The sequence below is a fragment of the Aspergillus melleus genome (genome assembly GCF_016097325.1).
Source record: "Aspergillus melleus strain CBS 546.65 chromosome Unknown contig5, whole genome shotgun sequence".
In the NCBI taxonomy this organism is placed as follows: Eukaryota; Fungi; Ascomycota; class Eurotiomycetes; order Eurotiales; family Aspergillaceae; genus Aspergillus; species Aspergillus melleus.
This window is the reverse complement of record NW_025763374.1, coordinates 3,829,333-3,850,814: the sequence shown is the minus strand read 5'-3', so window position 1 is coordinate 3,850,814 and position 21,482 is coordinate 3,829,333. Positions and strand designations below refer to the sequence as shown.

Here is a 21,482-nt window from a genome sequence, read left to right as displayed (position 1 = left end):
CATCTTTATCTCTCTACCCTAATCGTCTATCGTCAGCATCACTCTCCCTCTCTAAACGAAGACGCATCTCATCGGGAACACTCTCAGTGTCAAACAAAACACCCTGATACGAACAAGCAACTGACGCGCCACCATGTCTGAGCGAAAAGTCCTGTAAGTCACCGACCTTCCTCGCCTCCGAGGCGTTGGCGCAGCCCAGCAGGAGAAACAACTTCAAGTCCAATCCGCTATAACTGTTTACATGAACTATTTCGGAAATGCTAATTACTATTTCACTCCAGCTCCAAATACTATCCCCCGGACTTCGATCCGTCGGCCATCACCCGAACGCCTAAACATCTGCGCAGTACAGGGCCTAAGGTCATCACTGTTCGATTGATGGCGCCCTTTTCTATGAAATGTACACATTGCGGTATGTTTATTTTTACTTGATACATCCCTCATACTCATTCTAACTGTTTGCGCTCATATCCCCCCTTTTCCCCTCCACCTATCCATCCGCCCACGTACACCCAATTCATACTAACAAAGTTATCTATACCGAATAGGAGAATACATCTACCGCGGCCGCAAATTCAACGCGCGCAAAGAAACCACCGAGGAAAAATACTTCTCGATCCCGATCTACCGCTTTTACATCCGATGCACGCGCTGCAGCGGAGAAATCACCTTCGTGACGGACCCCAAAAACATGGACTATCGGGCGGAGAAGGGTGCGAAGCGCAACTTCGAGCCGTGGCGCGATGCGTCGGCCGCGGCGGGGACGTATGACGAGACGGAGCAGGAGACGCTGGATCGGTTGGAGAAGGAGGAGGGGGAGGAGCAGGAGCAGTTGGAGAGGGATAAGATGGCGGAGTTGGAGGAGAAGATGCAGGATTCGAAGAGGGAGATGGCGATTGCGGATGCGTTGGATGAGATTCGTACGCGGAATGCGAGGATTGAGAGGACTGAGGGGCTCGGAGAGGATGTGGCGTTGGGGCAGGTGAGGGATCAGGTGGATGAGAAGAGGGAGAGGGAAGAGAGGGAGGATGAGGAGGCCGCGAGGAGGGCGTTTATGACGGAGACTGGGGAGAAGGTGAAGAGGTTGGTTGAAGAGGAGGAGGGTGGTCAGGAAGCTGGGCCTTCTTCGGTGGGTTCGAAACCAACGGACGCCATGCCTCCTCCGCCCTCCTTTGCGAGAACCAAGAAGCCCAAGAAGCCGTTGGTGAATGGCCTGGGTATTAAGAAGAAGGCTAAGCCGTCGCTGGTTTGAGTCTTGAGGTTGGCTTTCCACACATACAGACTACGGTCTTTCAATTTCCGGCGTTCGGGATCCTATACATAAGCTCTCAATGATGAGCATTACGATTGATTAATCACTACAAAGGAAAACGAAGTAATGGCCAATATCATTCATTTGACTGGATATTAAATATGATACAATCGCAAGAATAAAACAGAACAGGAAATAAGATCAAAAAAATGTCGTAGACACATCCATCAAAGATTTTGACCCTGAGCGCCACGCTAGAACAAAGAATAACTGATATCACGAAGCCCACTCAATCCATGAGCAACATCCTTAATAGATAATCCCGTAGGATAGAACAAGAGTGGCAAGCAATCAAACGCCACGCAACGAAAAGATAATACAGACGGACAGAAGGATTTTTCTTGCGCTCTAAAGGTACGGCATCCACAGAGCGTCGCAGGAAGCCAGATGCTGGGGATTCACAGCCTTGGAGATGAGGTCGATAGTGGTTTGGTTGGCAGGAAGGTTGCCTTCAGGAGGACTGGCAAGGCTGACGGCTCGGTTGACGATCACATCGCTGTTGTTGAAAACCAGATCGCGGAGCTGCGGGACGGGCAGAGAACCACGATGCTGAGCCGTAGCCCAGAACATCATCTCGTCGCGCACGAAGATGCTGAGTTGCTGCTCGAGCTCGTGTCTGGGCTCGGTCAGGCATCGCGCAATTGCCATCAATGCGCACGCAAAGAGACCCTCGGTGGCAATGGGCCCCAAAAGCGTTTGGATGTTGGGCGTGAATCGGAAAGGCACCTGCTCGGGATTGTAGAAGAAGGCCTTGGCAGGGTTGATGGCGGGAATGAGCTCAGAGCCCCAGATATCACCCGTCGTCCTCGAGATCATGATCTTGTTGGGGTACCGGTTACCCATGTGCATGACGTAGGTCATGAACGCGATTGCAGCGTATTGGTAGGTAAACTGCCGGCGGAAAAGCCAGAAGTCCGCGAAATTGGGGTATGTGTTCTGGAAGTAATCCAGTACAACGGTATTCGGAACCCATTTCTCCTGAATGGCTGTGAGTATCTCGCCTCGAAGGAGTTGCTGTTGATCGGGCGTGCGCTGTAAAATGTCAGTCGTGTCCACCGTGCGATCACAAGGTGTACTTACGTTTTGCTTGGTCTCTGCCAACGACCTCATCTTCTCCATGGTGAAAAGAACAGGATCGTCCTTGTTGATGCCAACCCGGCGGCAGTAATCCTCATAGATTCCTTGCATGGAGATGTACGACGGGTCATCACGAACCAGACGGATGTGAGGAGCCAACGGAACCATAAGTGGAAGGTGGAAGTACAGGTTGCGTCGTCGGCTTTCCTTGCGTTTGCCCAACAGACCGTTGAAGATACGGAAGAGCTGCAGGATCCGCTCCTCCCGTCGGCAATGACGAGCCGCCGGGTGCTGGACAGCGAAAGGATGCACGCTGCCATCATGACCTCGGATCTTCAGGCGACGGTGGCAGACACCGATACCGCGCACCAGATCGATATCAGGCAAGAACCGATCGATGCGAACGAAGTCCTGGTTCTTGTCCTTGTGCAGCAGGTACTGGCCGGGCACCTCGACCTCGTCGAATTTGAGGAATCGGAACTCACTGAGGTGAGGCGAGTAGCTCTCTAAGAATTGAGACTGAGGTCGACGGTCGAGCTTCTCCTCAAATTTGTCTCGCCAGCGACGCAGCTTCTGGATGTATTCATACATGGTCGGCTTCTTGACAACAAAGTCAGCCTCGAAGGACTTGCGGATGTGAGCTGGCAAGATAGTCTCCGCGAAGCGAGTGATGTTGGCCTCGGTGGCGGCAGGCAGTTTGAAGTCCTGCGCATACGAGCCCGGCATGCGGCCAACATACGCCAGTCCATCGTTCAGAAGAGCAACAATCAGACGATAAGCATCCTCGTCCGGAGGACACTTGAAGTTCTTGTGAATCTGATCGACCATTGTCTCCATCGACAGCGCAAGCAATGGGAAAGCTGTCTTGAGGCCGGACATTATCTCGTCGGAATACTCCCATGGTTTCTTGAGAGGTTCCTTCTCCACCTCGGTGCCAGGGTTCTGGTTTTGCTGTGGCGTTCCGTTGGCGCCAGGAGGAACCTGAAGGTGATTCTGCTGCCCTTGAGGCTGTTGCATTGGGTTCTGGCCCTGGTTTGGCGTGCCATTCTGGCCTTGAGGCAACTGCATCTGATTCTGGGCAGGAGATTGCTGGGCTTGGGCCTGGTTGTTGATCTGAGGGCTCTGTCCTTGAGGCAGTCCCTGGGGATGCTGCTGGGCCTGGTTTTGCACCTGCTGCTGGTTGTTCGGCTGCGCGCCCTGGCCGGCGTTGGCTTGGGAGTTTTGCATAGGCGAGCCATCGGCGACCGCCGGGGAAGGCTTGGGCTGCGGCGAAGCATGCTGCTGCTGTTGCTGCTGCTGTCTAGCCCGGTTCAGTTTCTCCTGCTTTTGATCGTGCTGCTTCTTAATGTTCAGCATGTCTTCTCGGTTTGTACGGAGCAAGAAGAAAAGAGCTTGAGGGTACAACTTGGCGATCTTGACCAGAACAGCCTTGCAGAGGCGAGCCTCACGATGCGACAAGCTGGTGAGCAGCTGGGGGATGAACGTGATCCAGTACCAGACGGGAGTTTCGCCCTTGAAGTTTTCAAAGGCGTTCGCCACGCGTCCTTCGTCATTGTCCAGACTAAGGAGCCAGAGGATCCGACTGAGCAGCTTCCGGGACTTGGAATTCTTGTAAAGTCCAGCAGCCTCCAGGTAGCAGCTAACGGCATTGCTGGCCAATTCGTAATCCGACGAGTCGGACTTGAATCGCTGGTCGCTGTACTGGCCCCACTCAGACCAGGCTTTGGCAAGTCGCAGATCGTAATAGAGCGCGACGCCAAATGCCTCATTCGCCTCGTTGACATGGTTGAGCTTGGCGAGGAACATGCCCTTGAGAGTGTAGAACTCGGCCTTCTGCTGCGCACCGAAATAGTTCAGATTCGTATTGTTGATGACATCCAATCCACTATTCAATTCCTTGGGGTTCTGGTAGTGGCACTTTGCTTGCTCTCGCAGCTTGAGGAACGCCTCCTGAATCTCAATATTCGGCAGGGTATAGATGCGGCTGAGTTGGTTGATGCAGACCTCGGGCATTTGGTGCTTACGAGCGACATGAGCGAAGCGGTTGATGATCCATGCCGTCTCATGATATCCACGGTAAGCATAGGAGTTGCTTGCCACGTTGTTCGTCTGGGGGGGTAGCAAGCCCAGATAGGTGGCATTTATTAGCTGGAAGATATGCTGGCGCCAAGTAACAAGGTCTTGCCAGGCATTGATATCATCCCACAGGTTGGGGAGACGGTCCCGCCAAGTTCCCAACAGCAGCTTCAGCTCTGCAGATTTCGTGTCCAGGTTCCGGTCGTTGGTCTGCGCTAGGCTCCCGCAGATGTGACTTGCGTCGTGCAACTCGACCAGAAGTTGGAAGTGCTGCAAGATCGGAATATGAGCATTGGTAATCCTCTTGGGCAGTTGAAGCCATTTGCGAATGGACAGCTGAATTGACTCGTCACAAACACCGTTGAAGTCCTGCAGGTTGTCTTTCTTGATGTGGAACTGAAGCAGCGCCATGAACGCCTGGAAGAAGGTTCGTCTTGGTGTGGGGGCGTCAGAGACGGATTTGATCAGTGACTCGAGCTGCTCTCTATTTCCGTCGCTCTGCCAGTTCTCGATGTTCCTCCACGCGGCCTCCAGCAGAAGATCGTTCAAGTTTTCGTGCTTGGCAAAATCGCTGAGTATCTCCCATTGCTGCAGCTTCTGGGCACAGATCAACCAATGGTCCTCCCACAGGTAGTATTCGCCCTGAGAGAATGGCATTGCGCCTGAGCGTGCTTTGATCTGCGCATTCTCGTATAATTGCTGAGATTTGTCCCACATCCCTTGTTGTTCATAAGAAATAGCAGCGTTCGTCTCAACAAATTTGCAGCGCCGCCGCCAGGTCCCATAGAAGAAATCATCTTCCTGCAAGCCGGCGTAGACCTCAACCAAAGCATCAAGATTGCTTTCACGAACGGTTGGCGTGTCAATGATGGGGTTTATTGCCGTTTCCTCCAAATAAGTTGCCGCAGTGTACCAGGCGTCATAGGTGCGACTCAGATACTTCATCACATGCGGAGGGATCTTGAAGCGAGGTTTGGCTCGAACGGCGCCTTCCAGCAAAGCTTGTACAACGTTGGGCCTCTTGTCCAATTGTCCTCGATGGTATTCGCGAGTGATGAGAGTTACCATCCCCTTCTCCAGGTCAATGCGATCCTCCCTCGACAAGGTAGACCAGAAGATGGTGAAGAGATTGGTCCAGAGGGTATAGGCAACATTGGGATCAGTGTGCTGGAGTTGGCAGAGCGGCTCCATCAGATCGCGAGCTTTGACATCACCAAGTTCAGACACGAACCGCCTTCGCTCCGTGACAAAAGCTTCCAGCTGAGCATCAACCATGACATCACCCTTTCTTGAATCCTTTTCAGCGTTGCTGTAGAGGAAGGACACCGGGTAAACAGTGTAATCGTCCGGATGGAGCTTCGCCGGGCCATTCATGTCAACGCAGCCCAGAACCAAATGGGCCGCCTGCGACAGCCAGAAAGAATCTTGAAGAGTGTCCCAGTTTTGGCAGGTAAGCACATAACTCAGTCGCGAGCTAGCAAGGCGGGTCAGACTGCGGTCGAAGATTGTCATGAACCGATTGCGCATATCCACATCCTCCGTCCTGGTACCAATCAAGAAAGCATGCTCCAGTCGGACCGTCAGCTCAGTCCGTGTGATCTTGGAATCCTCGTAGATTCGAATAACCAGATCCAGGAACTTCTTCAGCATTGTGTGGTCTGATCTCGACTCGAAGAGCAACATCTTGTGCAAGACCGCCGTCTTCTCTTTCAAGGTCGGCCAAGACTCCGTCGATTGGAAGATCCAGCTCTCGACCATACCGAGCACCTTGCTGCACAGTTTGATATTCTGGGATCGCTCCACGAGTTGCGCCAACACACTCAGGAAAGGCCGCCTTTGCTCTCCAAGGTTGGACATGCGTACAGAGATCAACTCAATGGTCTTGAAGATGAGGTCAACTCCAATTTCATATTCTTGCTGATCAGGCACTCCTTCTGCGGGCTTGGCACCATTGTTCTGTCCGTTACTGTTTTGGCCATTGTTGTTTTGGCCATTGTTGCTCGTGGAGGCCGCAACATGCTCCTTTGCTAGTTTCTGGGAGAATGCCTTCATGACCGATGCGATATGAGCATCCATCTCAGCGGGCTTGCTCTTGGACAGCGTCCAAAGAACATTCAGGCTCGAAACGTAGTTATTTGCTGAAAGGGTCTCGGTGGCGATGGCGGACAAGTACGTTACGAACTCCGAGGGCGAGTTCTCAACATCCATTGCATCCTCTTCCTCCGGTTGATCGTCAGGAAGAGCGTCGAGGACACGCTTAACGGGAGGTGGAAGCTTGGGGGAGATGTCGATTTCGTCTTCCAAGCCTTGAAGACAGTCCTGGATTTCTGGGTTGTCTGAGCGCAAGGGTTTCTCGAACAGTTTTTGAATCAATGGCAAGCGGGCCGTAATCCAGTCATCGGTCTTTGCTGCGAGAAGTACCCTCACGACTTGCAAAGCATTGACCATACTCGTGACGTGCTTCTCGTCCGGCTTGTCCGCCTTCTCTCCCACGAGGATGGGTTCCGTGACTTTTTGGTATAGCTCAATGTCAAGATCACCCCAGTACTCCGGCGACAGCAGGTTTCGCAACAAGTACATAGCCTTCTTGATCATGTCGCCCGTGAGGACGGGCGGCTGCGTTTTGTTGGAGGGAAGATCACGGATGTGGGCAGCAGGAACAGGGAACCGCTCGGGAACGGTGGTAATGAACGAAATGAGATATTTCGTCAGGTTTGCCCGAAGGTCCGAAGGAACCATATATTCAGAGCGCTCACGAGAAGTAGGAGGTCCCAGTGCTGGAGAAGGAGTCGACGTGGCCTGGCCGTCCTCCAGCTTCCGTTTCTTCATGCTTGGCGATTCATGCGTGCCATTTGGCAAGGCAGCCTGACTTTCGACGCGCTTCTGTTCCCAAAGCCAGATGAGGTTGATCAAATTCAAAGCGAGCTTCTTGCTTTCGTTCGATGAATTAGGCGGCGAGGCGATCTTGACCAAGGAGGGCACGATCAAGGGGACGAAATGCTCGCGCGACTCGTAGAACAAATCTGGCTGGCGCACAAGGAATTGGAAGATGCACATGACCTGCTGCAGGTTGGCCGTTTCTTCGGCCAGAATGCGCCGAGGCCATTTGGCCCACAGCGGGTATCGAGTATCCGGTGTCTGGGCATTGCTGCTTGCTGCCAAGATCCTGGTGGGCAACACAGGAGCCAGAACGTCCAAGGCTTGAGTAACAAGTGCTTTGCCCTCGTTTTGGTGTGCCCTCAGCAGAGCAACATACACCTGGACAACAATCTTGAACGGCGTCTCATAATGCGCAATGAAATAGCTGATGAGAACATAGGCGCCGTATTTATTGATGATATCCTCCAGCCGAATGTAGTTCCAAGCAAACTTGATGATGTCTTTCCGCGAGTCTTGCACGGTTTGGTGATGGTACTTGATCAGCAGAGCAGATAGTTGCAAGAGTTCCATCCGGGAATGGTCGACACCAGCTTGGTTGGATTCTTCGCTCAGATCGGCTAGTTGAGGCTTCCACAGGCGACTCTGAATGAATTCGGTCATGCTCTTGTCCATCAACTTGGGGCTGTTCGGGGGGTTGTTCCATGTTGTCTGAACGTCCATCGCGAAGATAGGGTTGACCAGATGACGGAAAGCATAAGTCTTCATCTTCTGCGAGCACGAGCGCTGGCCGTAGAGATCGAGACATCGCATGATTACTGAGCGCCGATAGTCGATGGATTCGTTGGTGATAATGTGGCGATAGATAAACTTCGGGAATGCCAGAGTGCGCTTCAGTTCGTCCGCAGACAAGCCATCCATCACCTCGAACATGAAGTCCAAGTCCTGCACCGACTCCGCCAGATAGATTGTAAATACATCCATCAGTTGATCTTCGGCCTGCTCGACTCTCAGTCGCTCATTGGCGGGCAATTTGTCATTGCGCAACTTCCTTTCCAAATCACGTCCAGAATGCAGTATCTTTGTCCTCAGGTCCGCATGCGAAACCAGCCAGCGCTTGGTGGATTCAAACGAACAGATCGAATGCACGACATAAATTCCGTTGATTGCAGCAGTGTTCTTGCCGTCGGCCGCATCTTGGGCAAAGGCGGCCGAAGTGAAACCTTCGGTGTCGGCGACAACTGCAGCGCGCAAGCCCTCACTTTCCGGATCCGCAAGAACCTGTCCAAAGAAGCGTCCGAATCGCTCCTCTTTAAATCGAGCCTGGAAGAAGGCCAAGCTCTCTTTCGGATAGCGGTTCAGGTACTTGACGAGCGGTTTTCTGAAAGGGCTGTTCGATGTCCTGCGGAGCTTCTCCTCAAGGTCTAGGACTTTATTTACAAGGTGCTCCATGAAGGACGTTGCAGCCGAGGGGAGCAGGTGGAAAATATTGAAGATGGCAGCGACGATCTTCATGTGCGGGTTCTGCTCGACAAGGCTGAAAGACACCTTTTGCAGGAGAGCGTCGTCGGCAATCACCTTCATGTGGTCCAGAAGACGAGCACCAATCTCGACCTTGAAGTAGTTGGTAAGCAAGGTCAACAACCGGGCCAGTCCATCGAGTCCGGCGACACTCAACCGCTTGGGATCCTGCAAATTCATGAGGATTGGGCGGAGACCGTTCTGCAGCAGATCCTTGGGGAGCTTGTTGGTCTGCGTGAGAACATCCCTCAGACCCGCATTGGCGGCTTCAATAACCTCGGGCGATCGTGAGTACAGCGATTTGAAGAAGACAGAAATGATGCGAGCACGACTCGTATTTTGAGGGGTGTTGGCAAATTCCTGGAAACTCATCGCCATCGACAAGAGGCGAAGACAAGCAACCCGCAAGTTGACAATCATTTCCGCGTTCTTGAACTCATTGGGCTTGGGCGCCAGAGACTCGTCATCGGCATCGGCGAGGGCAAGAGACTCGAGCATCAGCCGGTTGAGCGGGTCATTGAAAGTCACGATGTTGTTATGCAAGCCCAGGCAAAAGGTAATCGCATCGATGAAGCCAATTTGCGTGGAGAAAGGCAGAGCGCGCAAAGGTTTGTTGAATATCGACTGCAGTAGACGGTCTTTGACGGGGAAGATCAACTCGTGAAGTTGGCAGCCAAGAACTTCGGCGATGGTCGAGAAACTTCGGCGAGACGCCTCACGGACAAACTTGTTCATATGCGACAATTCGTACACAAAGAACCCGCAGAGCGAATAGAGCCGGCTCTTCTCGTTCTTCATGTCATCCTTGGAAACATTTTTAGAGCACTTTCGTAGAATCAAGTCTAGAGTGTCTCGCGCTCGTACGCGTGTGCTGGCAGGAAGGTCGGCTGGTGTGTCCTTGATCACGTACATGAGAGCTCGGACAAATTCGGCCTGTTTGTCGAAGAGCCATGTATCGCCCAGGTCGAGCTGAGTTGCGAAGAGGTGGATACCTAGACTACCACCAGCCTTCGTGAACCATTCCTCACTGTGACAGCTGTGGCAGAAGACACGGCCCAAGTGCTGGAAGAACGGCAACTTCGATACGCGATCCGGTGTGCCGAACATAACAGCTGCTGCTTCTTTGATCACTTGCATCGCTGCCTGCGCGCCATCACGGACCTCGGCGTTATCGGAAGACAGGCATTCAACCACGGCTTCAGCAAGGACGCGCGAGTCAAGGTACACGGGCCCTTCTCCGCTGGAAACATCAAAAGGCTTTCGGGTGTGCCGAACTTGACCCAGTGCTCGACCCACCTCGACAATAGCAAAGTGCCTGCAGGTCTCGGCAACGAAAGCAGTCGCTGTTTGTTGGAGCTCCGGAATGGTGGTGGCAAAGATACAGGCTTTCAGAAGCTTCTTCAAGGAGCCCTCCTGTGACAACTTCTTCGGAATGGAGCTGGACCGATCGGACTTATCCATGATGTCTCCCATGTCGGTAGTCTTGTTCTCGAAAAGATCATTGGCATGCAAGCGAATGAGCGAGGCAAGGTCATCCGGAAGGTTTTCATGTCCGATGTAAAGCTTCAGCTGGGAAGAGAGCATGCGGAAGGCCTGTTGCTTGTAGTAGATGTCAGACGCCTTTGCTTCAGCGGTCTTCGGAGACTCCATCAATTTCCCAATCGCCAGGTCCACGCCAATTCCGATGGGGAACGGTCGCTTTTCGCTTGGTCCAATAAGCTTAATGTCAAAGCTCGGCGCATCATCGGTATACTGCTCGAAAGAAAGATCTGGCGGGTGGTTAAGGAACTTCCTGTTGCGGCCACCCAGCTTGCCTAGTATTCTCATTGTCGTGTGAGCATGGAAATGGTTATAGGGGTGCGGGCGAAGATGGTCCCAGAGCGCTGTCATCAATTCATCCATGATCGGGGCCATGATAGGGTCCAGGTAGTCAGCTGTGAGGTTGTCCACGCACAGTTCAAGCGTCCGGAGACCTTGTCCTACTAGGTCTGAGTCCGCACGCAGCGCCACGACGATAGGGCGCATGAGATAGCTGAGATGTGGCAGTAGATGACTGAGGCGGGCCGGTACAGTAAGAGTCAGCTCGACGTACAAGTCACGCTCTTGCGGCTTCCTCGCTGCGAGTAATAGATTATTGAAAGTCTCAAGGAGCATTTCCAGCAAGGGAAGGATTTCCTTGTACAGAAGCTCAAAGCGGCCACCACCAATGCTGCGGAAGAGGGAGCGCAAAAGGAGGAAGTAATTCATAGGCTCTTCCGCAGTTACCGAGAGCTCAATGCACTTGGTGACAATCTTGGTGACATGGGGATGCAACACCTGTTCATTCTGAACGGAGAACAGCGTGACGGCCATGAACGAGAGTTTGAACATCCTGAGCAAGATCTTCGCCTTGGTCATGTCAGAGGTACCAACTTCGTGGATCCGCTCCATGAGATATTGCAGGACCATCCCGGAGAAGGCGGGTGATGTGGCCTCGCTCGCGAGGAAGAACTGGGGCAGATGCAGAAGGGCACCGTGTTCGAACATGAGCTCATGGAGATAGGGGATCTCCGAGTGGAAGACTTCGTGGAACGTCGCAGTGTCGATGCAGTGAAAGACGGTTCCAAAACTTTCCAGAAGTTCCTTCTCCTCACGAGACATGGGCGCCGTGTACTGGCTGGCAAGAAAGTCGAATGGCGAGGAATAGCTGACATCCGGGGGTGACTGGTCCACACCATAGTACTTGAATACTCGAGCACCTTCGTGGAATAGTTTCTTGATCACCCGAACTTCCTCGGCATTGTATCCATAGGAGACCTCAGACCAATTGATCGGGACGTTGTTCGGATCTATTTGGATATGGTCGGGATTGCAGTTCTTGAGCTGGTGAAAGATGGTTTTGAGACCGTTAATCAGGTTCTTGAAGAGGAAGATGTTGTCCGACACCGGATCTCCTCCTCGATCGCGAGGGTTGGAAGTCTTGATGGGAGAAGCGGAAAAGATATCGATCTCATCCCAATCCGGTGGGTGGTCCTTGTCCGCGAGGTATCTCTCCGACGACGGTTCTATGTCCTTCTTTGTCTCCTTGTATAACTTTGAGACCTTCACTGCATTATCGAACTGGTGGTTCATGGAGGCAAATTTGTCACCGATTGCATCGAGGATCATGATCAGGAAGTAGCGAGCCTCCCGTTTGTCGTCCAGTTTAGATATCCGTTCCGCCATGTTGAGTAGCAACTTCGCGCTCATTGTCTGGAAACTGGTGCCGGGGAAATCATCGTGAAGGTTCTTGGTGTACACCTCAACAGTGCGGCGAATTTGATCGCGGGATAGATGGTCCCGGACGTGATGGATCAGATCTGCCAGCATGCTATAGGCGAGGGGTCTCATCGTTTCATACACGGTGAGGCCATCGCCTATGAGAGTACGCTCGTCGAGAAGTTCGTCGATCTTCTCCAGAAAGATTTTGCGGTAATTAAAATTAATGATGTGACGGATGGCGACGAGGAGCTCCTTCCTCGCACTGGATTTCTCCCTTGGGCAGTCTTGGAGCAGCCGCACAACGACCGATGGGAGTGTGGGAAGGAAATCCTGTAGCTGGTGCGCGTACATTCTTAGGAGGTATGCCAGGAAACTCATTGTCTTCACCTGCGCGGTAATGAATTCACCAAAAGCAGAACGATTCCGAATCTCCTTGCAAACACCGGTAAAAATCTGTCCCTGGGCTGCGGCGTCCGCATGCGCCTTCTCCTGCGGCTTTGCCTGCAGTAGCAGGATACTCTTTATGAGGGGCACGAAAAGCTTCACGTTCTGCACGACCGAGTTGCGATGGGTCTGGAAGATTGAGACGACGATGATGGGACATTCCGCCAGGACCTTAAAAGATTGCATGCCTTTGAGCAAGACGTTGCTGGCCTGCTGATCCGGGCCGAGGTCGGAGACAGAAGTGGCGGGTGAGCTTGGTCGAGGGGACTGGAAGTTCTGAGCGGTCGCACTGGGTGTCGAGGGCATCCCCGACGGAGTCGCCTGGCTAGGGGTATCGAATGTGTCGCGAACCACCTGCTCCATCGTCTGGAACATCTCCTGGATAAGCTCCAAAAACGGTTGTACCCGGGCCGCGGTCGCCTTGGCCTGATTCCGCTCAAGGTCCATTATGGTCTTCATGCAGAGAACGGCGTTTTCCTCGTTTTCGATCCGAACCAGGTCCATCAACATATCAACCATATCCGCGGCGTAGGGTTCGACGTCGGGGGATGCCAGTTGTAGCCGGTGAAGGGTCTCGAGAACACAATTGCGTAATTTCTAAAGTAGGAAGGGGGTCGTCAGCCTCAATTCGGAGGGTGGAAGTTTCCGGTATAATAAGCGGGGGAGGGGAGAGTCGCGACTAACCTGCTCGAACGACGAGCTGGAGAATACCGGTTCGCCCTTGAGGATTGTCTTGAAGACGGGCCATAGCTTGGAAAGAAATATGGGATAGCTCGCACCGGAGCACAGTGGCTCTATATTGTCTCGTAATTCAAGTGCGACGTTGGACCGGAGCTTGATATCTGGTTGGAAAGTGAGGGTAAGCAACAAAGAGCTTCGAGAGCCCAGTCGGCGGAGAGTCCGCAGTCTCCGCAGATGGAGGCTTCCTTCTCGAGTCACCGAGGACCAAACGTACCAAGCTTCTCATCCGCCAGCTTGCTGGCGTAGATGTCAATGTTTCGCTCCATGGTTGATGCAACTCCTTCGGAGTTCTCAGTAATTAGGACGGGATTGAATTAATGCCAGGCCAAGGGGCCGGCGAGGAATCGAAAACCAGCACAGTCTGCGTGGGACGTCGTGTTCACATGCGGAATAGCGACAGAGGAAGCTTTTCTCTATTCGCCCGGCGAGGAAAGACGCTTCATCGAACAGGGAACGGGTAAAAGGTCACGGTCGTAAATTCATTAATCCCACCGGGGCGAAAGGCAATTAGGATAGAAGGAGAGAGAAAAAGAAAGGATAGTTAGTAAAAGAGCGGAGTTTAGAGTCCCCAGGGTGGAGTGGGGGGGGAAGGAGGGATGGGGTATCTCGAGGACAAGAGTGAATGCGCGCAAAATCACGCCTGCAAATGAACATGAGCAGAAAGCAGCAGAGCAGAACGCGGGTGTCGCAGAGACCCCGAACGCTTACGCTAGTCCGAAAGAGGAAATATCGGGTCTTCGATTCTCCATTCCGTCAAGCGCGCGTCTACTACGCGAGTATCGGTTACATAGCCTATCAGCGCGTCGTAGGTGGTCAGGTACCGTACAGGCACAGGGGCATGTGGTCCCACCGGTGCGCCCAAAAACGCTGGAGCTCTACGGAGTATGGGAAAAGGTGAAATGTTTTGACTCTGGTTCAAGGCTATGCCGTAAATACTTCATGTGTAAAAACTCAAATGAGGTCATCGATTTCAATATCGACCGAGGGAAACGCCATTCGCACCCGTTTTCCAGCCCCGAACACAGTTCTAATAGTCCAACTTAAAAACGTCCACATGGAAACAGGGGCTCAGCACGACCCTGCACGCGGAGAGAAGAATATTGATAGCCATGTACACAAAAGGGAATTCAAGGGAAGTGGTGAAAGAGAAAACGTGAAAAGAAGATGGGGAAGAATTGGAGGATGAAATGTGGAAAGGGGTGGGAGGAAAAGGAAAAAAAAGAAGAGAAAAGAGAAAAGACGAACAAGCGATTTTTGGATCAAAACCCAAGAAGAAGAGTCAAATATACTTCATCGCAGCTCGCAATCGCTAATACCGTCGTAGTGGAAAGTCTAACGAGTAAAATGCCATAAATTCGATTGTCACTTGGTGGAATTGCTTCGTGACAAGATCGTTACGGCACCTGAGCCAACCGATCTTCGTCGCGGTCGAATCTCACTGCCGCTACCACTTCTTCGCCTCCTGGGACCATCGATGGAACCTCGGCGCCGTCTCTGGAGTATTACGGACGTTTGACGTTAGAATCACGCTTGCTATACATGGAAAACGACAACTTCTTAGTAATGACTAACGACAGCAAAAAAAAAGGGGGGGACAAAATAACTCGGCGAGGTGCAGAACATGTCAAGCATGACAAATAACTACACGCACACGGTCAGGAGGGGATGGAACTTACCGATCCCCCGGTAGCCCTTCTCTCAATTGGCGTACCGGTCTCATCCAGCTTTAAAGCATGCAGACGCTTCTGGCTATCGTTGGTGAGGGATTCGACCTCGTCCACCTGAGCTGAAACCTCCACAGACGACGGAGGTGGAGCAATGCCGTTTTGTCTATCCTTTGCCCGCTCAGCGACCTTCTCCCAACGGCTTTGTCGAGCTCGTTCGCGTTGCTCGGCGCTATTTTGCCGTTCGTTGTAGTCGTGCGAGCATTCATCGAAAAGTTGGGGGTTGATCTCCATAAACATCTTCATAGCGTTGTACACCATGCTGTGGATAGTTCTAAGGGAAGTTAGATCGTTGCGCCGGGAGAGGGAGGGCTAAGAGCTTCAAAGACTTGCCTGTTCCAGTGACCCTTCGAGTTCTCGTACAAGGGAGGGAACATGATGGGTAAGATAGTATCGACATTGTCGCTGACCAGGTTACAGAAGTATTCGTTGTTCCAGAAGTAGAGTGCTCGCTCGGCGACCTGCACAAGACTGACTTAGCGGTTGCAAGGGAATGGGTCTATCAAGGACAATGCAAACCTGAAAGTGGGGGCTTGCAACCGATTTGGCGAGCTGCTGGAACAGGGGCTCCTGGACTTTCGCAAACTCGGCCGGGTCCATAACCTCAAAGATATCCTCCACTTCGTTCAGGTACATAACCTCCTTGGTACTGTTGACCTTGGGCCAGTAGCGCAGCAGGCCGAGGACAACCTATTATTTGGATTAGCCAATGGTATTACTCCTGGAGCGAACAAAAAGCCATACCTCTTCCGTTAGAGACGAATCCTTCTCGAGGAATTGGACAATACAATAAGCCAGCTGAGGGTGGTACATGCTGAGGCTCTTAACTTTGTGCAGGGGAAGCAAGACCCTTGTTAAGAAGAGTTTGTGTTCCTCCTTGAGAGGAAGAGCAAACCCGTTGATGATCGACCCCAGGATTTCCAACAGTTCCGCGATACCGTTGAATCGCTCTGTTTCGTATGTGAACTGGAAGAAAACGTTGTTGATGGATCGACGGATATATGATCGCAGGTTCAGGAATTTTCCATAAATGCGATGCAGGGTAGTCTTGAGGAAATCGCGTTCCCGAGGATCTTCGGAGTCAAACAGCTCCAGCAACTAGAAAGGAGGTCAGCTCGCATCCAAAGCCTTGTTTCTTCTCAGCACATACCTGGAGCACGAAATGGTGATCAATGTAGGCCTTGGCGATGTTCGTGTTGAAGTCTTGACTCTCAATGAACCTCAAAAAGAACTCGTACACAACCTGTATGTGGGGCCAGGCCACTTCCAGAACCGGCTCGTCCTCCTCCGGATCAAAGGCCTCTCCCTGAGGCGTCACGGGCGGGGGGATCGGTCGGAACAGGTTTTTGGCGAACATTTCCACCACTCGAGGATACATGGGTTCGGTGATGACCGAGCGGTTATTGGCGACGTAATCCAAGAGCTCGTGGAGCGCCAGTCTCTTGATCTCCTTGGATTTCATGTCCGCAGTGGGGTCGTTGAAATCGAAAATGATGTTACACTGATCGATCTTCTGCATGAACAGTTCTTGGCGCCGGTTAGGGGGCACTTCGTGGAAGCCGGGAAGTTTCTCCAGCTCCCGCTGACGTTGGTCGGAGATGTCGAATCGCGACGAATGTTGACGCTTGGGAGTCCGAATGCCTTCGGACATATCCTTGGGGGTCGTCTGGAGGCGATCGAAGACGTGGGACTTTCGCGGGGGAGCCAGATCTCCCGGCATCGTCTCGGCGGCACCGGGCGGGGGGACATGCTGCAACACACGAAACGATTAGCGCTTGGACAAAAAAGCACGTCAAACTGCCGGTCGCGGGCAGTGAGAAGAGCGAGGACAGGGCGAGTACTCACCGGCGCGCTAGGACTAATGACCACGCTGGGGGCCACATGTTGTCCTTGCTTTGTCGGAGTCCCAGGGGCCCCATTATTCACGGGCTGACCGGCCGCTCCCGCACCCTGCTGAACATAGTACTGACCCGGGGGATACGCCCCGGCCTGTGCAGCATTATCCGGCGATTTCCTCGCATCGTTCACGGACGTCGAGGAGGAGGTGGGAGTGCCCTGGTTCGGGGACGAGGACTGTTGGCCATGCTGAACCCCCAGCGACGATTGATTCTGAGCGTCTTTCTTCTTAGAGGATTTATTCGCATCTTTGGCCCTCGACAACTGCTCGTGCTGAGAGGTAAGAGAGGGTCAGCTTGCAGATCGGGAAAGACGATGTGGTCGGCGTTGTCGTTTGATCGTGTCCACACGCGGGGAGAGCGGGTGGGAGGAGAGGGGACACAAGGGACACGGGGGGGGAGATAGGCGGACCACTTACCACTCTCTGTCTGAAGCCCTTCATTGTCGCGGCCTAATCGAACAGCCACATGTACTCGGTCGGGGGACTAAAAGCCAGTGCAGCCAGATGCCGCACACTAGCGGGAGGGGTTGAGCGTTGGGCAAGGCGGAGGCAGTTTTCAGGAGAGCCACGACGGGGAAGTTGTTTATGTCGGCCTGGGAACGACCACATGAGCATTTCCGATCAGAAGATAGCAGGACATCGCGCTCGATTCGGGTTAAAGCATGGCAAAAGCGTGTGGTAAATAAGTTCTAGATCGCAATTCGAGGAAAGAAACAAGACCAAAGATAACAGAAGAGACAAGTGCACACTCAGACGCTGGAGGAAGAGGGAGGTGAGAGGAGGCGGTAGAGCGAGCGAGCCAGCCAGCCAGCAAAGAGGTGGTAGCACCAGGGGGAGGGGGGAAAGGCAAACAAAAAGCGGTCGCCCCAGAAAGGCGCAAGAAAAGCAGGAGAGGAGGAGTTAATGCAGACTTACCTCGAGATAATTGGAGAGGGAGAGAGAGAGAGACAAAGTGGGAGGAAGAAGGGACAGACAGTCCAGCTTTAGGCGCGAAACACCGTAGTGGTAGTGGTATAGGAGCGGCCAGTCAATCAGTCGGTCGGGTCGGCGCTAGACGATCGTCTTCCGTGTCGCTTAGCGGCTGGTTGGCAACGAAAGTGGGGTGTAAGAGTCCCCGGGGATTGATGGTCAAGATCTTGGGAATGAGAATGAGAATGAGAACGGATGGAGAAAATTTATCGGTCAGAAAATAAATCAGAAATCGTACGAAAGAGATGGTCCGTTCGAGACGCAAAAGCCCCGGTCGGCACGTCGAGGGAGTGAGGGTCTTAGGGAGAGGGAGAGGAAGAAAGAGAGAGAGAGAGAGAGAGAGAAGGGGTGGGACTCGTTTTAGTCTCCCCATCTCTCTCTCTCTCTCTCTCTCTCTCTCTCTCTCTGTGTCTCTCTGTCTCCGTCACATAAAAGAGGCACGGCAAACTGCATTTCCAATGAACGTCGATAATTGATTTTTACTTCGTATTTCTACCTTGATCAGTAGTACTCTACGGTATCTCCAACCATGTCTTCGGCGTTGAGTTCCCCCATCTTCTAGGATATAAATATCCTCCCGTATCCATTGGATTGCAGGTAAGGGGCCGATATACATGGCTGTAGGTACACCAAGCCGTGTTTGCGTTCTATTTACTGACCCTCGACCTTCAAGAAATCGACTACAGCCATGGACATGAGCTCATCGGCCCTCATGGCAACCGATCATTTCGAACTAAACTTCTTTCCCGCTGGATGCTACAACCGCACCACTCCGTTGATATGTCAAATTAGCGTAGCAAATGAGGTCAAACTCCAACGGTGTCGGATGCAGTTCCATATGCACTCCGAGACGTAAGGACTACAGTACTGCTGGCTGAACTCGGCAGGGAGAAAAATGCACTTGGAGGAGGGGATCAGGTGACTCGCACTGGTGGCGGTGCCGCTTCACTTACTGCACGTGACAGTGGTGTGTCCTGACGGTAAAGCGGCAGGAAATCTGCTTTTATGCGGTTCTTTCCACTGCGTCAGGATCGCCGTAGCGTCTTTGCTTTTCCTGTGTCTTCTATTCGAGAAGAGCTTTGGTGCAGTCAACCTTTCTTTTTTCCATCGTCAATCTTTATTCACTTTCATCTTTAACTTTCACCAACTCAACGACCATGCGGTGTTCATCATAATACCCAACAGTCTAGTTCCCTGTCCCGTGGAAATATATCTCGGGCTTCTGTATCCATTCTACCTTGAGTAATCGTCTCCAGACATATAGTGGGACGCAAGAATATACCTGCAACCTGCAACCTCACTCCAAGGCACACTGCAAATCAACATGGACCCCAACCAAACATCAGAATGGCACGGCCCTAGAACAGCCCCCTTCTACACAGTCCCATCCCGACAACTTGTCAGCGTCGAACATCCCGCCATTATCAAAGATGTCGACAAAGCGATTGACACCCTGCAAGGCAACGCAGGAATCTCCAAGGTAAAGTCCATTGCCACCCCCTTTCAATATGTTTCCCAATGCCTAAATGGAGAATTTAGATCCTCAACCCCCCAAAGGCCGATGCATCGGCAAACCTCCTCTTGCGGCCGGAGGACGCCATGTCCCGACCCTTGCAGTCGACTAGCTCGGCGTCCAGTAACGTCTTGCTCAAGGTGACGGTGCCTAAGCGAACGGGACGCAAGAGGAAGAAGGGATCCGATGAGCCATTCTCCGGGGTCGCCGTGACGACTATTAATCGCGAGCCACAGCGGCCTGGGGCGAGGCATCTGCTAAGGACGCTCCGGGATACGGAGGGTAGGTATCAGGTCGAGCCAGTAGGGTCGATCAATCGCACGCATGTGTTTCGAGGTTTGTTTGCTTTCAACCTGTGGTTTGGAGGGGGAGTTGACCCTGGTCTCTAGGGATGCCGGATTTTGTGTATTCGACCGCGCGGAGCGAGTTCAGTAATCGGTTTCGGGAGAAGATTTTGTCGTTTGACTGTACGGATCTGTGCCGTCAAGTTCTGGATCTGTGGATCTGAAGACTAACTGATTGCTAGACGATAAGATGAGAGAATGGGATCTGGACATGACCAAAGGAGTCATCTCAAATGTGGACATTATCCCTCCTCCATCGTTCAGCCATGGAGATGTGCCGTTCGGCTACATGTATGCTCTATCATTTCTATCAATCATCTCCCGACTAACCAGCTAAACAGCTACCACCAAAATCCCACCGTCCGCCAATCCGTCGACACCTCCGGCAACGTTACCACAGTGAACACGCAAACCGCCTCTAAAATCATGACCTTCCTCGTCCCCTACGACATCCCTACCGTGCCGTCCGCCCCACGCGACACCCTCCCGGCAATCAGCACGCTCGACAAGTCCCTCCAAGAGACCATCTCGACCGTCCAATCCCTCTTCCAAGACCGTCCCGCCTGGACCCGCCGCGGCCTCCGCAACAACATCACCTCGTCCGAGCAGCGCTACCTCCTCCGCTACGCCGTCCCCTACGTCGGATACATCTTCCGCTCGGGGCCGTGGCGCGACGCCATCATCAAATTCGGCCACGACCCCCGCTCCTCCCCGGACTACCGCCACTACCAAACCGTCATGTTCCGCATCATTCCTCGGGAGCCGGAACTCGCGCGCGACGGCGGCCACGGGAGGAGACATACCTTCGCTCGCCCGAACGATTCCTTCGCCTCCGGCTCCACCGTCGATCCTATCATCCCCGACAGCCACATCTTCACCGGCACGTTGCCTCTCCACGCCGACGGCCGCATCTGGATGCTCTGCGACGTCGCCGACCCGCTCCTCAAATCCATCCTCTTCCCTGAATCCTCTACCTCCTCGTCTCCGCCAGAAAACTTCCTCCGGCAAACCTGCGACCCCGTAACAGACGGGTGGTTCGGCAACGGCACGCTCGCAAAAGCCAAAGCCATCATGCGCAACAAAGTCCTCTCGCTCCTCGACAACACCGTCCCCGAGGACGCGGACTTTGCGAAAATCCTCCAGTTCCCGGATCATGTGGACTTGGAAGACGTGGTGCGGGTGTTCGCGGTGGATCCGAAAGAAGCCACGCCCAAGGATTTGGCGCTGGCGACGGAGGTGAGGGCCATGTTGAAGGGGTCGGCGAATTGGAAGGAGAGGACGAGGGAGGCGGAGGAGATGGAGATGGAGCTTGAGAGGGGGGAGGGGCAGCAGGAGGGAGGGGAGGAAGGAGAGGAGGGACCAGGTTCTGGGGAGGGGGCTAGAATAGAGCCTGGGAGGAGAGTTCAGTGGCAGGATGGTGGTGGTGAAGCGGGTGGAGTGGACGGGGAGGAAGAAAGTCAAGGGGAAGAAGAAGCCATCGAGCAGGAGGAGATTCTAGAAGCGCAGGCAGCAGCCGCGGCGGAATCGGTGAACGCGGCAATTGGAGAACAAGTATCGGCACCGCAGGACGAAGAACAGAGTTCTGAGGAGGACGAGGATGAGATGGAGAGGAGAAGAAGGGCCAAAGGAAAAGGTCGACAGCTATAGCTAGTAGCTACCTCCTAATTACAGAAGCTCAGTATTTCTTACGCAATCATATTCTACAGTTCAAGGGCCAAATGGTTCCAATCAATTAATTAAGGAAATG

At 53.0% G+C, this 21,482-nt stretch overlaps 5 protein-coding genes across 6 annotated transcripts; 2 read left to right on the top strand and 3 right to left on the bottom strand.

The window, feature by feature from the left end:
• Positions 1-133: 133 nt before the first annotated feature.
• Positions 134-1,252, top strand: cwf16 (Saf4/Yju2 family protein; the record flags this gene model as incomplete). Its single annotated transcript, XM_046091418.1, has 3 exons — positions 134-153; positions 282-412; positions 549-1,252. The coding sequence occupies 3 exons, from the start codon at positions 134-136 to the stop codon at positions 1,250-1,252; spliced, it is 855 nt and encodes a 284-aa protein (XP_045947395.1).
• Positions 1,253-1,413: 161 nt separating this feature from the next.
• On the bottom strand, positions 1,414-11,867 carry TRA1_2 (transcription-associated protein 1). Its single transcript, XM_046091417.1, has one exon. It carries the CDS (start codon positions 11,501-11,503, stop codon positions 1,661-1,663), a length of 9,843 nt encoding a protein of 3,280 aa, XP_045947394.1. The 5' UTR covers positions 11,504-11,867; the 3' UTR covers positions 1,414-1,660.
• A 1,277-nt stretch (positions 11,868-13,144) lies between these two features.
• Positions 13,145-13,554, bottom strand: TRA1_1 (transcription-associated protein 1; the record flags this gene model as incomplete). Its single annotated transcript, XM_046091416.1, has 2 exons — positions 13,145-13,389; positions 13,503-13,554. 2 exons carry the CDS (start codon positions 13,552-13,554, stop codon positions 13,145-13,147), a joined length of 297 nt encoding a protein of 98 aa, XP_045947393.1.
• Positions 13,555-14,184: 630 nt separating this feature from the next.
• Positions 14,185-18,249, bottom strand: RTS1. Of its 2 annotated transcripts, XM_046091414.1 has the most exons (9): positions 17,825-18,249; positions 17,327-17,502; positions 16,858-17,181; positions 16,163-16,762; positions 15,757-16,110; positions 15,532-15,702; positions 15,346-15,473; positions 14,965-15,286; positions 14,185-14,782 (listed from the first exon to the last, which is right to left on the bottom strand). In XM_046091414.1, the coding sequence occupies exons 2-9, from the start codon at positions 17,348-17,350 to the stop codon at positions 14,651-14,653; spliced, it is 2,055 nt and encodes a 684-aa protein (XP_045947391.1). In that variant the 5' UTR covers positions 17,351-17,502; positions 17,825-18,249; the 3' UTR covers positions 14,185-14,650. The 2 variants fall into 2 exon arrangements, with proteins under 2 accessions (XP_045947391.1, XP_045947392.1); XM_046091415.1 differs by having other exon boundaries at positions 14,185-14,821; positions 17,327-18,249.
• Positions 18,250-19,202: 953 nt separating this feature from the next.
• On the top strand, positions 19,203-21,382 carry TFC1 (transcription factor TFIIIC subunit TFC1; the record flags this gene model as incomplete). Its single annotated transcript, XM_046091413.1, has 5 exons — positions 19,203-19,358; positions 19,418-19,727; positions 19,781-19,858; positions 19,918-20,026; positions 20,077-21,382. The coding sequence occupies 5 exons, from the start codon at positions 19,203-19,205 to the stop codon at positions 21,380-21,382; spliced, it is 1,959 nt and encodes a 652-aa protein (XP_045947390.1).
• Between the last annotated feature and the right edge of the window lie 100 nt (positions 21,383-21,482).

Bases quoted from the DNA above. Each gene is read 5' to 3' on its own strand.
- TRA1_2 (XM_046091417.1), bottom strand. From the start codon at position 11,503: ATGTCTCGTGAGGAGAAGGAACTTCTGGAAAGTTTTGGAACCGTCTTT.
- RTS1 (XM_046091414.1), bottom strand. From the start codon at position 17,350: ATGAAGGGCTTCAGACAGAGAGTG. The intron at 17,182-17,326 runs GTAAGTGGTCCG...CTTACCTCTCAG, and splicing joins AGGGCTTCAGACAGAGAGTG to CACGAGCAGTTGTCGAGGGC. The intron at 14,783-14,964 runs GTAAGTTCCATC...GTAATACTCCAG, and splicing joins GAAGGGCTACCGGGGGATCG to AGACGGCGCCGAGGTTCCAT.